We start from the raw sequence: 13828 nt of genomic DNA, 5'->3' as shown, positions 1-13828 counted from the left end.
ATATTTTATAATATTACTAGCTCCGCTGAACCCGTTAGAAATAAATATAAAGTAATTACATAATTAAAATAGGACATTTGATTCAGGGAACATTCGTGTTTGATAGAAGGATAAATCATTTATGTTACTTAATTTAAATTGTATTAAAAAACTTAAAATGCGATCATTTTGATCCAGAGACCACTCATTTGGTCATAAAAATTATTTTAGGAAATACAGGAAACGAATGCCTATCAAGTTTTCTGTGCATGAGAAGCTATTTTAATCACTCAGAAGTTACTGTAATAACATTATAGCATTATGTCCATCTAGAGAAACTACACTTTCCAATGGTGAATCAATAATTAATTATACAAATCGGTTAATTTAGCTTCCGATATTACTTCTCACAAACACAGAAACATTCTCTGTAGGCTACCGTATGTTTCATAGCTTTCGATTGTTGTTGTCCAAGGCCCGTTATAGACGAATTCATTTGTTTTTTATTTCATTACACCGCCTTAGATGGCGTTGTTATTGTAATTTTGAAACTCATTTATCTCATTAAATATTAGTCCTATCAAAATTTTTCATGGAATAAAATTTATCGGAAATTATTTTGAAAGAAACTTTTGTTATGTAATATTTTTCATGAAAATTAATAATAAGGGAGATATTTCGATTTATTTCATTCAAGCCCCCTTATAACCCCCCTTTTAAATAAAATATTTTGAATGCCATATAGCCTAAATTCTAAGTTACAACGAACTTAATTTATATTCCAATTTTCATATAAATCGGTTCAGCCATTATCGCATGAAAAGGTAACAAACATCCAGACAGACAGAAAGACATAGGGGAGAGTCGGGTAGTATCGGACATCGGGTAATATCGGACAGTGAGTTTCTTTCATCTACCACACGATGATAGTACCTGATTGGCATGGTTACGTTTCTGTGATGTCGCATAGAGAAACGTAACCATGTCATTCAGGTACTACCATATGGTGGTAGATGAAAGAAACGCACTGTCCGATACTACCCGATGTCCGATACTACCCGACTCTCCCCTACAAACAAAAATTTCAAAAAAGCGATTTTCGGTTATTATATATTATGTTAGGACCAATTATTTTTGGAAAATCGAAAATTACCAGAAAAATTTCGGCTACAGATTTATTATTAGTATAGATAGGAAAATTTTTCAAATTTCTTTAAAATCTTCCAATTTTGTCCTTAATATTTTAATAACCGCCACTGAACTAAACTTTCAAGACATTATAAGGTGAGTCTAGAGATGTTTTCCAGGAAATACTTGAAAAACCCAAGCCACCCATTCCGGGATTTCCAAGGGAAAATGAAATCTCTAAATTTCCCTTTATAGTCATTGAACTCGTAGTGTCAATGAATTCGAGGAGCCAAAACGAAATAAACGGTCCTATTCCACTTTTGCTCATTTCTTCGAAAACAGTGAAAATATTTTCAATGTTTCCATATCTACTTACGCACATGTACTGTAGTGGCAAAAAAAAAAAAAAGCGGACCGACCCTTGTAGCTGATACAAAAGAATCCTGTGCTGTGTATTGTGTCAAACTGTGGTAATTTCAATATGGATAGTGAAGCCAGAGGTATGTACTGCTATTTAATGTAAAAATACGCAGTTATCTTTGCCGAATAGAGGTAGAAATGTAATATTGATGCCAGATGGAAATAAAACTCTCTCGTCTGTAAGTTTGAGGCACTGAAGGAAACAAAAGACGGTAAGAATCGAACAAATGCAATAAATTTCATTGTTACAATTAATTATACAAGATGGATGTGTTTTGTGACTAGCAAAATTTGAATCTGTGACTCTGAAATCAGCTACAAGGGTCGGTCCGGTTTTTTTGCCACTACTGTACATTAATGTTTTAAACGAATATCTATAATCAATTTTGATATCTACTTAATTTCTCATCTTTTTGCAGCCTGATGGGTTTTTCATCGTACAAAACATTATTAACTGACAGAAGATGTAATCCTTTGCCGGAAAATCTAGAAAAGTTACTTGTGTTGTATTCTAACCAGTGTTGAATCCAATCAATGTAACAAATGTTTTTCTCTTCATTGTAAAAAAATTCAGTTAGCCTACCTACTTCTTGCATTCAGGTAATTATTTGATGATGCTGAAAAAGTGTTTAATTATACAGACTCAATATATTATATTTGGTAGTATATCATTTTTTCACTAATGGCAGATACTTACTTGTATGCTCGTCATTCACCCATATGAGGTAAGTTGTGTAGACCAATTTATCGACAGAGTCATTGCTCAGGTATGCCATAGGATGCTGCTCTTCGCTACATCCGAGATGAGATGAGATGAGATGAGATGAGATGAGATGAGATGAGATGAGATGAGATGAGATGAGATGAGATGAGATGAGATGAGATGGGATGGGATGGGATGGGATGGGATGGGATGGGATGGGATGGGATGGGATGGGATGGGATGGGATGGGATGGGATGGGATGAGATGAGATGAGATGAGATGAGATGAGATGAGATGAGATGAGATGAGATGAGATGAGATGAGATGAGATGAGATGAGATGAGATGAGATGAGACAGATTTTTTGGGATGTCAGAGGGGAACCGGAGCTCCAGGAGAAAATACCTGCGTTACCTGGATCACGAGCTTGCCCAACACAAGTCATAAATTGGTGATACACCAGGGATCAAACCCGGTTCCACAAGATTGTAGGTTTAGTGGTCTAGCCACTACACGACCGCAGCGCCTGTATATTAGATATTGACAAAACTATTAATTTCTAAAGACTTATTTTGTAAATAATTATGAAAACCTGTCCCAAATGATTTAAGAATGAAAATATTTTTACATTGAAATAGGCTATTTATTACATATTTTTATACTTACTTACTTACTGGCTTTTAAGGAACCCGGACGTTCATTGCCTCCCTCACATAAGCCCGCCATTGGTCCCTATCCTCAGCAAGTTTAATTCAGTCTCTACCATCATATCCCACCTTCCTCAAATCCATTTTAATATTATCTCCCCATCTACGTCTCGGCCTCTCCAAAGGTCTTTTTCCCTCCGGACTCCCAACTAACACTCTATATGCATTTCTGGATGCGCCCATACGTGCTACATGCCCTGCCCATCTCAAACGTCTGAATTTAATGTTCCTAATTATGTCAGGTGAAGAATACAATGCGTGCAGTTCTGTGTTGTGTAACTTTCTCCATTCTCCTGTAACTTCATCTCTCTTAACCCCAAATATTTTCCTAAGCACCTTATTCTCAAACACCCTTAACCTATGTTCCTCTCTCAAATTGAGAGTCCAAGTTTCACAACCATACAGAACAATCGGTAATATAACCTGTTTTATAAATTCTAAATTTCAGATTTTTTGACAGCAGACTGGATGATAAAAGTTTCTCAACCGAATAATAACAGGCATTTCCCATATTTATTCTGTGTTTAATTTCCTCCCGAGTATCATTTATATTTGTTACTGTTGCTCCCAGGTATTTGAATTTTTCCACCTCTTCAAAGGATAAATTTCCAATTTTTATATTTCCATTTCGTACAATATTCTCGTCACAAGACATAATCATATACTTTGTCTTTTCGGGATTTACTTCCAAACCTATCTCTTTACTTGCTTCGAGTAAAATTTCCGTATTTTCCCTAATCGTTTGTGGATTTTCTCATCCGCATAGACAAGCAGCTGATGTAACCCGTTCAATTCCAAACCCTCTCTGTTATCCTGGACTTTCGTAATGGCATACTCCAGAGCAAAGTTAAAAAGTAAAGGTGATGGTGCATCTCCATGCTTTAGCCCGCAGTGAGTTGGAAAAGTATCTGACAGAAACTGACCTATACGGACTCTGCTATTTCATATTTTTATACTTCTCCAAAATAAATTTAATATTTTTGCAAAATTGTCTTCATATTGTGTCTCTAGTTACATCAGTTTCTTGATTTTATTGAGGCGATATATTGTTATTTATTACATTAGTCGTTAGAGTAAATACGAAGTAGCAACATAAGTCTCAATTCGTATTGACTTTATTTTTCATGTGTCAAATCACTGCAATTAGTGTCTAACACTCTGTATAAAAGAAAGATATACTCGTAGAAGTAAAATATAGCATGTAATATTACGCCAATAAGTGATTGCACTAGATTAAGTGTTTCTTGTAAGCTTACTTCTGGTTGAAGTCCGCAGCCCTGGTGCCTGTCTGAACACTCTGGAACAGGTTGTAGCCAGCAGGATTGTTCAACTGCAAACGCAAGCCCTGAACTGGAGTGCCCGCTGATTGAAACAGCTGTTGTTGCTGATGTTGGAGCTGCTGCAGCTGCTGTTGTTGACTGTCAGCAAGCGAAGCTCCAAAAGGTCCGAACGTTGTTATCTGAGCTCCAATTGTTGCCAGTGTCAGCAACAACACAACCAAATTGCATACCTGCCAGGAGGAAATAATGCTGAACTGCGAGACTAGAGTACAGGGTGAGTTTAAATTCAACCGACAAACTTCCAGAAGTTATAAAGACACCCAAACTGGACAATTACAGTTAGGAAACCAATGATCAGATATCAATTGTTCACAAGATACAGAGTGTTAATTATTTTTATTTTAAAACTACTTTATCACCACACTTTTTACTTAACTTGTGACTCAGTTATAATTTATTATTTTAATAAACCATAATTAGTTAACAAAAATCAAATTAATGCTGTAGAACTGTAGGTACATACGACAAATAAAAATTAATACATGGATGTAATTGCACAATCATTTAACAAATATAAATTACTGAAGATTTTTGTTTAAAATGTGATCCTCCTGATTCAATACAGTTAACTGATGAGACAGATGTCGAACCAAATCGTCATGCGATTCCCTCCGCCTTTCTTTTTCCGAAGACTTTACTAAAGCTACAATTCGAAATTTTAGAGAAGAATTGCGAGGTCGTGAATATGAATCATGGAAGACCCTTTCAGGACGGGGAAAAGGTGTTGAGATGTACAGGGAAGTAACAGCCGCCAACAGTTGGATTGCAAACAAGAAAGGACTTTCGACTAGTGAATGGATATCTAGCCTGAAAATGACAGCAAATTTAGCAGCTGTTCGTTCCGTTCCCGGCAGATCTCTTGACGGTACCCGGTGCAGGCATGGCTGCCCGGAGATTGAAACTTTAGCACACGTCTTGGGGTTCTGTGAACAGGGATTGCTCTTGAGGAACTCTAGACATCGTCTTACAAGTTCCAAAATTGCTGCCGCATTAAGAAATAAGGGCTGGATAGTAAAAGGAGAAATCTCCTGTCTAGCTGTAAAATGGGTCAACGAGACGAGTAGATATTTTAGCGTATAATGGTGACACTAAACAGGGCATCATTGTGGACCCCACCATACGTTTTGAAGTAGGATGTCATCAGTCAGCCGAGATCCACCTTGAGAAGAAGTCGATCTATGAGCCTACAGTCAACTATTTCAAGCTGAAATATGCCTTAATTCACGTTCAGGTATTCGGCTTGCTCATAGGTGCTCGAGGGACTATACCAGCTTTTTTCGAAGAATTTCGACGGCAGTTTGCTCTGCCAACATCTCTGAGGGAAGACATTGTGATAATTGTGTTAAAATCCTGTCAAATCCTGATTAATCGCATGGTGCCACATTAATAGCAATTGTAATTTTTCATGACCTTTTCCTTGTTTCTTTTTTTACATTTAATAACTATGTTTATACAGGGTGATTCAAGAGGAAAGGTAAAAAATTTAGGATGTGAATTCTGAAGTCATTCTGAGTTAAAAAGTTCATATGAATATGGGTTTGGTTTCGAACGGTTACGGAGATATGGCTCTTTGATTTCACAAAACTTCTGAAATTCCATTGTACTAACTCGCATTTAGAGACAGATAACGAACAAGTTTGAAGTTTATATTCGCGTATGCATACAAAACTAACATTCTGAACGTCGGGGTCGATGTTTATGCACATTTTCAAAGGTACCTCCATCTGCTTCAATGCACTGTTACGCTCGGGCGTGAATCGCGCTCGTCGCTCGGGAGAGTTGCTAGTGGCTGTTCTTTATGCAGCAGTCAAAATACGGTCGATTAACGTCTCTCTCGTTTCCCCCTTCCTTTGCTATACCAAGTCTTTCATCCAACCCCATAGACAGTAAATACTCTTCGACATAGTACCCTTCTATTCGGAAAGCGTCGTTCATATTCAGCGACGGCACGCAAGGAACTTCCATCGCACAAACCATAAACGTACATATAGGCGTATTCTGTTGTAGAAAATGTATAAGGTATCTTGAAAAACACAACTTAACACTTCCGATAACTGTACCTGTATAACTACTGTACTGTAGGTAGCTGACTGAACTGTTGTGAACTGATAAGTGATAGTGGACTTGTGTTATGTGCTGGTTCTGTGTCATTACATCAGACAAGGGCAGGCGATTGGACATTTGCAATGCCCCATCACCCGGTTTGTGAGGTGAATGAACTTCTCTTATCTACATCGCCCATAATGCAGATTCCAATGTTACATCATTCATTGCGATCGGTGACCTTGTCTCACTTTCTCACTAAGCAGCATAAGGTAACGTCTGATTCACATTGGGGCGAGACGTTTTACCTAAAAAATGCATCTAGCTCCGCCATCGTTCATATGAACTTTTTCACTTAAAATGACCTAAGATATCGTATCCTAAATTTTTTACCTTTCCTCGTGAATCACGCTGTATATATATATATATATATATATATTTTTTTTTTTTTTTTTGAGAATATACTGAGTTCGTAAAGGCTACCCTCAATGGGGGGCAGTTTTTGTAATAAATAATATTTTCAGTAAGTTTTCATAACAGAAAAATTGTTATGTAATACAAAGTTTCAAAGATAGAGAGTGTACGTTTGCTGTAAAAACTTCATTTTTCAGAGGCATTTGGTCCCTTTATAAACATCAGGGGGTTTCACATAAGTATAAGGACAGGAGTGCAACATCTCTTTCAAAGGGGTGTCCTTAAACTTCTGGTAGAACCTGTAAAATAACAATTTTTATTATTATATCATTCCGACCCGCGAATTAAATTTGAAAGCCTCATCTGGTCCCATCCAAAGATAATTGGCCCACACAGGTTTGAAGTATAACTCAGAGATAATGAGTATCTTTTGAAACATAGGGGAAATGGAGGCAGGTTGGCTACAGAGGCACGTTGGCACGCAAGTTTTATTCCAGTGTTTATGCGATGGATTGCAGCACCATACAGACAATATGATCCCTGCTTTATAAAGCATGCTCCACGGAAGTGTCAGACTTTTGTGGCAAGCGGTAGAAGAAGGAAGCCATAAAGTTGTTTTCGCAGTAAGATAAGAAAATTTTCACCATCTCGTGATTATTTTTTACAAGGTACATATGTAATATTAGATGAACTTTAAATACATCGTTGGAAAGTGCAATCAATTGGCTCTGTTTCGTGTTAATTTCATTTCGATCATTCATTACTCTAATTCGTAATTTTAACACAAATCAAATATCTACACGAGAAGCAAGTTGGCACAGTTGTTAGGGGGCAGATTGGCACGGTGTTTAACCTACCCCGCTGTGTTACTTTAAATGATTATATAAATTATACAATACATAATTTACTTATTCATACAATTTGTTATTATATAAGTTCAATTTAACTGATTGTAAATATAAAACATATATTTCCATTGCAGTGAATGAGAAAATGAGGGCTTTAAAAAACTGATAGAGCAATTACTTCTACTGATGATATGACGTTACGAGCAGTCAGTGCTGTAAAGTTAGAAAACAGAAATGTGGCCAAGGGGCCAAGGATTTTAATATCCAATTCCAGACCCCCACTCGGTATTATAGGTAAGCTAAGGATAAGGACATAGGGGAAAATTGTCTACTGCGATATTTACTGACTCTCCAGTTAAGAAAGCACTAGAGGAGAAGATATCGAAAAAGGATAATGAATTTGTTCAGCAAAAATACAAGAGGAGACTTTAGTAGTGAGAAAAGGAATCTTAAGACCAGTCGAAAGACAAAGAATAATTCAAGAAGAGAAAGTAACGAAGAAGACAGAGAGACATGTTGCCTGTATTGTGTTAAATCTTATTCAGATGTGCACCAGGTGACAGTTCCTGGAATGTAAGTTATGGTACATAAAAATTTTACAGATGGAAACAGAAACTTTGTATGCATAAACTCCTTCTCAGATATTTTTAATAAGACAATATGATAATATGTAGTCATTTACAAGTTCAAAATTTATTTTTTTTTGCCTTGCTTTTCTAGGATTCAGTTTTTTTTTTTATCTGAGCGTTTAACTCCATGGGTATATATTTATGTGCGTCTATCATATTGAATCATTTGCCTGTATCTATACTAATAATAAATCTGTAGCCGAAGTTTTTCTGGTAATTTTCGATTTTCCAAAAATAACTGGTCCTAACATATATAATTAACCACCCTGAAACCGAAAATCGCATTTTTGAAATTTTTGTTTGTATGTCTGTCTGTCTGTATGTTTGTTACCTTTTCAAGCGATAATGGCTGAACCGATTTATATGAAAATTGGAATATAAATTAAGTTCGTTGTAACTTAGATTTTAGGCTATATGGCATTCAAAATACTTCATTTAAAAGGGGGTTATAAGGGGGCCTGAATTAAATCGAAATATCTCGCTTATTATTGATTTTTGTGAAAAATGTTACATAACAAAAGTTTCTTTAAAAATTATTTCCGATAAGTTTTGTTCTTTACAAAATTTTGATAGGACTGATATTTAATGAGATAAATGAGTTTTAAAATTAAAATAACGCCATCTAAGACGGTGCAATGAATTAAGACTTCGTCTATAAGGGGCCTTGGACAACAACAATCGAAACAGGGGCCTTGGACATCAACAATCGAAAGCTATTAAACATAGCCTACAGAGAATGTTTCTGTGTTTGTATGAAGTAATATCAGAAGCTAAATTAACCGATTTGTATAATTAATTATTATTTCACCATTGGAAAGTGTAGTTTCTCTAGATGGACATAATGCTATAATGTTATTACAGTAACGTCTGAGTAAATCGAGGACAGGTAAGATTTAAATAGCTTCTTATTCACAGAAAATTTGATAGGCTATTTTGTACATTCGTTTTCTGTATTTCTTAAAATAATATTTATGTACACTCATTTTAATCTCAGAGAATTAACGAACAACGAGAGTGTATTGATTTAGTATGCAGTAATAGTACGTTAGTTTAGCAATCCATTATTTTATAATTCAAATTTTAACTATGCTCAATTGAATCGTGTTAAAATACATAAAATATATATGCAATAAATGTAATGCAAAAAAATGGGTAATGAGCGAAGCAGATTATCTTGCGGTGTTGTAAAAGTTGTTCCCTGGATCAAACGTCCTATTTTAATTATGTAATTACTTTATATTTATTTCTAACAGGTGCAGCGGACCGCACGGGTACGGCTAGTAAAGAAATAAATTTTAAATAAAAAAAAATATATAATCTTATATGCAGTTTGCCTTTATTTAACATGTAGCCAATTTGCCCTATACCATGTGTCAATCTGCCTCCAGGGCGGGGTAAGTTGACTCAATCTGCACGTTTCAGAATAATACAAAATTTCAAATTTAAATCGAGGTGAAATCTAAATTCAAATATCTCTCCACATAACCAAAGAACCACGTAGAACGACCATCTTTGAGGATTTCATAAAATGTTATACAAATTACGGGGGAAAAAAAAATGAAACGTAAAATTTGAGCCAACCTGCCTCCCTCTCCCCTACTCGAGGAACGTGTACCTCCTATTTCCCAAGGTATTCAATAACTAATTAAGAATAGGCCTACTCAATGCGTTCGACTCGCATGTCAAAGCTCCAGAAAGGGAGTGAACGACACGCGCCTCTGTCACACCGCTGAACCGAATGAGAACAGGGTCGTCGGCAAGCAGCTCTGTCCTTCACGCCGATATCGCTTAAGCAAATCTGTAATTATGGGTTTGACGTTGCAGGCAGTTTCTTATAGTAAACTTGTTCGGTCTGCTACTGACATTTCTAAGAGCGCTGCAACAGCATTCGTGGAGTTAATGACATGTATCATAAGGTAATCTACGACGATATTTATAATCTTTCATTATTTCTATCTAATCATGTCTGAAAATTGCTTAAAGCATGTTGTAACCATCCATCACAGGACTTTGGGTCAGCAGGCTAACAAGCTACTGAACAAAGAATCAGGATTGAATTGCAAGCACTTTAATGCTATAATAATAATAATAATAATAATAATAATAATAATAATAATAATAATAATAATAATAATATGTGTTAAAGTAATTGAGAAATATTTCTCACATAAAAGTTATCACCACTTAGAAATGAAAAAATTATAGAAAACTCAGTAATAATAATAATAATAATAATAATAATAATAATAATAATAATAATAATAATAATAAATGTTAAAGTAATTGAGAAATATTTCTCACATAAAAATTATCGCCACTTAGAAATGAAAGAAAATTATAGAAAACTCAATAATAATAATAATAATAATAATAATAATAATAATAATAATAATAATAATAATAATAATAACCGAGCGAGTTGGATCAGACGGTACCACTTGAGACTCGTATTCGGAAGATCCCGGGTTCAAACCGGATTAGAAATTTATATACCATAATTCATCACCGCCTCAATAACCAATATTATAAACATTAATCAAACTCTCTAATCACTAATCAGTAACATGAACATAAGCAATCTACGACATATTAGAGAAACAGGAATTCAATAATACAGAAAACAGCGTATTGGTATACCCACAGAGCCTAAACACGCAATATGACCACAGATGTTAAATCGTGTATAAATAAACTTAATAATAATAATAATAATAATAATAATAATAACAATAATAATAGATGATACTAAAGAATATGCTACTGGAGCTAAATGACGGCTGTGAGCAGTATGGGATGAAGGCAAATGCAAACAGGACGAAGACCATGGTTCATCGAAGACAAATGAAGAAGGTAAACATTCGAACTAGAAATGAGGCAGTAGAACAAGTGGACAGTTTCAAATACAGCAGTAACATGAGCTACTGCCAGGGAGTCAAAAGGAGGATAGCAATGGCAAAGGAAGTTTTAATGGAAAAAGGAGCATCTTCTGCATAGCAGCACGAGTCGTTAACATTTAACGAAGAATAATCGGGGGAAAAATAAACGTGTTACACACTCCTGTTTGCGTAATTATTTAATAACAGGTGAGTTTACTTTTTTGGAATCCTGCATAATATTAACATTACGTAAATGATACAACAATAACAGAATAGCTCACTTTGTTCAGGATCTAAAATATTAATAGGCCTGTAAATTAATAACATTCTTCAAACTATTCACGACTCTAAACAGCTGAACAGAATGATACTATGCGTTGTTTATGTGAACTGCTTATCGTCTGTAGCGAGCGAGAGCAGGGCTAGGCGCGGGTGACAATTAAGGCTCATTTACAATGAAAATTAAACATAACGTAAGCGTTAACTTAAAAATGTAAACGTTACGGAAGTCATATCATCATTCAAGATGGGAACATAAACATAACCGCAAAGATACTTGGTAACCATGGAAACATAACAACGACGTCATTTCCTCATATTCTGTCGTATACTTCAGCTCTCCACGATTGTGTACTGTTTGCAAATCACGTAAGCATAAGCTTGAAAGTTTGGAGTTCGCAAATTTTCATGTCAATGTCTTACGGTAATGTTAATGTCAGTGTTTATGTGAATCATTGTGAATGATCCCATTTGGTAACCTGGCCGCAAACTTCTGTGTTTATGTTACGGTTCAGTTTAATTTTCATTGTGAATGGGCCTTTATACTCCTCGCTGCAATGAACTGAAATCTACTGTTTTGGTACAAATTTCGTATGTATGGTGATAATCTAAAGTAGAAACATTCATTGACAAAAACGAAACAAAAAAATAAATATTGGATTCTACATATTTCCGGAATGTAAAAGAAACAGATTTAATCTATGTTTACATAATATTTTGTTTCATTAAATTTCGTATTAACTAAATAATTTAGTCATATCACATTTAGGCCTAGGGGAGAGTCGGGTAGCATCGGACATCGGGTAATATCGGACAATGAGTTTCTTTCATCTACCACACGATGATAGTACCTGACTGACATGGTTACGTTTCTGTGATGTCACATAGAGAAACGTAACCATGTCATTTAGGTACTACCATATGGTAGTAGATGAAAGAAACGCAATGTCCGATACTACCCGATGTCCGATACTATCCGACTCTCCCCTATATGTAACGCCTTTATTTTCATATTATTTATTTTATTTAATTATGTCATTAGTCTACGTCAGCTGTGACCAAAGCGGGTGTCGTGATTACATCGTGTAATCACAGACATTCAAACGGGTATGAGGAGTTTCCTGTACATTGCTGTGTGTTTCATTCACGTACTGAAGCCAAGCAGTGGCGGTATCATGTCCCTCTACAAACTCTGTCTCTACAAGCAGTGAGAGGTAGTTTTGTAAAGAATAAGAAGGAGAATTTTTTTGTTGTTCTGTCGGACAAAATGTAATGTGTTTACTTTGCTCAACGGTTCAATTAGCAGCATATAGAAACACTGGTGAAAACGTAATACTGCGAACGCCAGTAGGGGAAGTTATCCCCACCCACATGAAATGTACATTCGACACAACACTAGCCTATCACGTAGAGTGTCTGATGAGCTTGTAGGGGAAAAGTGGAAAGGGGTCGTGGGCGGAGCTTAGCGTTCGCCGTATTACGTTTTTACCGAAACATTAATTGCCACTGCTGAATAATGTATTATTATTATTATCATTATTATTTTTACTGACCACTAGGTATATGTTTCTATAATTCTTCTGTACGTGCATGAATATTGATATTTTTAGATCTTCTCCCTAGAAGGACAAGATTATTAGGTTCTATCTCAATTTTAATCTCCTTAATCTTTAGATGAGGGTAACTATTTATTAGTTATTCATTTAATAATAATATTGCAGAAAAACTGATTCAATATCATGTGCCAACGAACTGTTAAACGCCAGGAATTGACATGTCTTAAATCATAGCCAGGAAGAGAAAGATGAGATAAATAAATGTAAGGAAGTCAGCTACCTAATGGGGTTTGAAATCTCGTGCTCTAAAGCCTTCTAATAGAACAGAATTTTTCAAAAGAGTAATGATTAATAGTACATTATGCAACGAGCTTATAATGGTAGTAATTAAGACGCGAGTATGTTTATGAAACTCGCTTGCGCTCGTTTCATAATTTTCATACGAGCGTCTTAATTACTATTATAGGCAAGTTTCATACGACTTTTTATGCTCGACCATATTTCTAACTTGAAATTATTCAGAAAAAATGGTAGCCCATATTTCCACCTTCTCCTCTACAGGAACCACCACTGGTTGTAGTTTTCATGCCAAGTACCTTTCCTCCGTCTCCTTACTTCATAGGTTGTCTTTTTTTTGTCTTAGTAATGAACTTAATTTGCTAGTCATGCAATCTGTGTATCTTACACTATCAACACTTCTGTAATGACTTACTCTGTGGGCCATGTCGAATGTCCGATCGTTGGCAGTTGGTCCTGGACGTAGGCTACAGTGTTAAATGGAGTGGCACGCGTAGAAAGTGTTTTCGTCTTATATACACGTGCTTTCTTCACGACGTGCTGAGCATCGTGTTGGCATGGATGAGACACTTTCACGCGTCGCCACACCAATGCCGATGAGCCGTGGGC

At 35.7% G+C, this 13828-nt stretch overlaps 1 protein-coding gene across 2 annotated transcripts in view; it reads right to left on the bottom strand.

The window, feature by feature from the left end:
- LOC138704289 (uncharacterized) overlaps nt 1-13731 on the bottom strand; it is a 29639-nt gene extending 15908 nt beyond the window's left edge. For both annotated transcript variants that reach the window (XM_069832153.1, XM_069832154.1), the window contains exons 1-2: nt 13635-13731; nt 4194-4447 (exon numbers count right to left, since the gene is read on the bottom strand). In XM_069832153.1, coding sequence (XP_069688254.1) covers nt 4194-4447; nt 13635-13646 — 266 coding nt within the window. In that variant the 5' untranslated portion in view covers nt 13647-13731. The remainder of the gene's footprint in view (nt 1-4193; nt 4448-13634) is intronic.
- Nucleotides 13732-13828: the final 97 nt, after the last annotated feature.

The sequence above is a fragment of the Periplaneta americana genome, chromosome 8, assembly GCF_040183065.1.
Source record: "Periplaneta americana isolate PAMFEO1 chromosome 8, P.americana_PAMFEO1_priV1, whole genome shotgun sequence".
NCBI classification, from domain to species: Eukaryota; Metazoa; Arthropoda; class Insecta; order Blattodea; family Blattidae; genus Periplaneta; species Periplaneta americana.
Note: the sequence above shows the minus strand (reverse complement) of the source record. Positions and strands in the feature narration are given on the sequence as shown.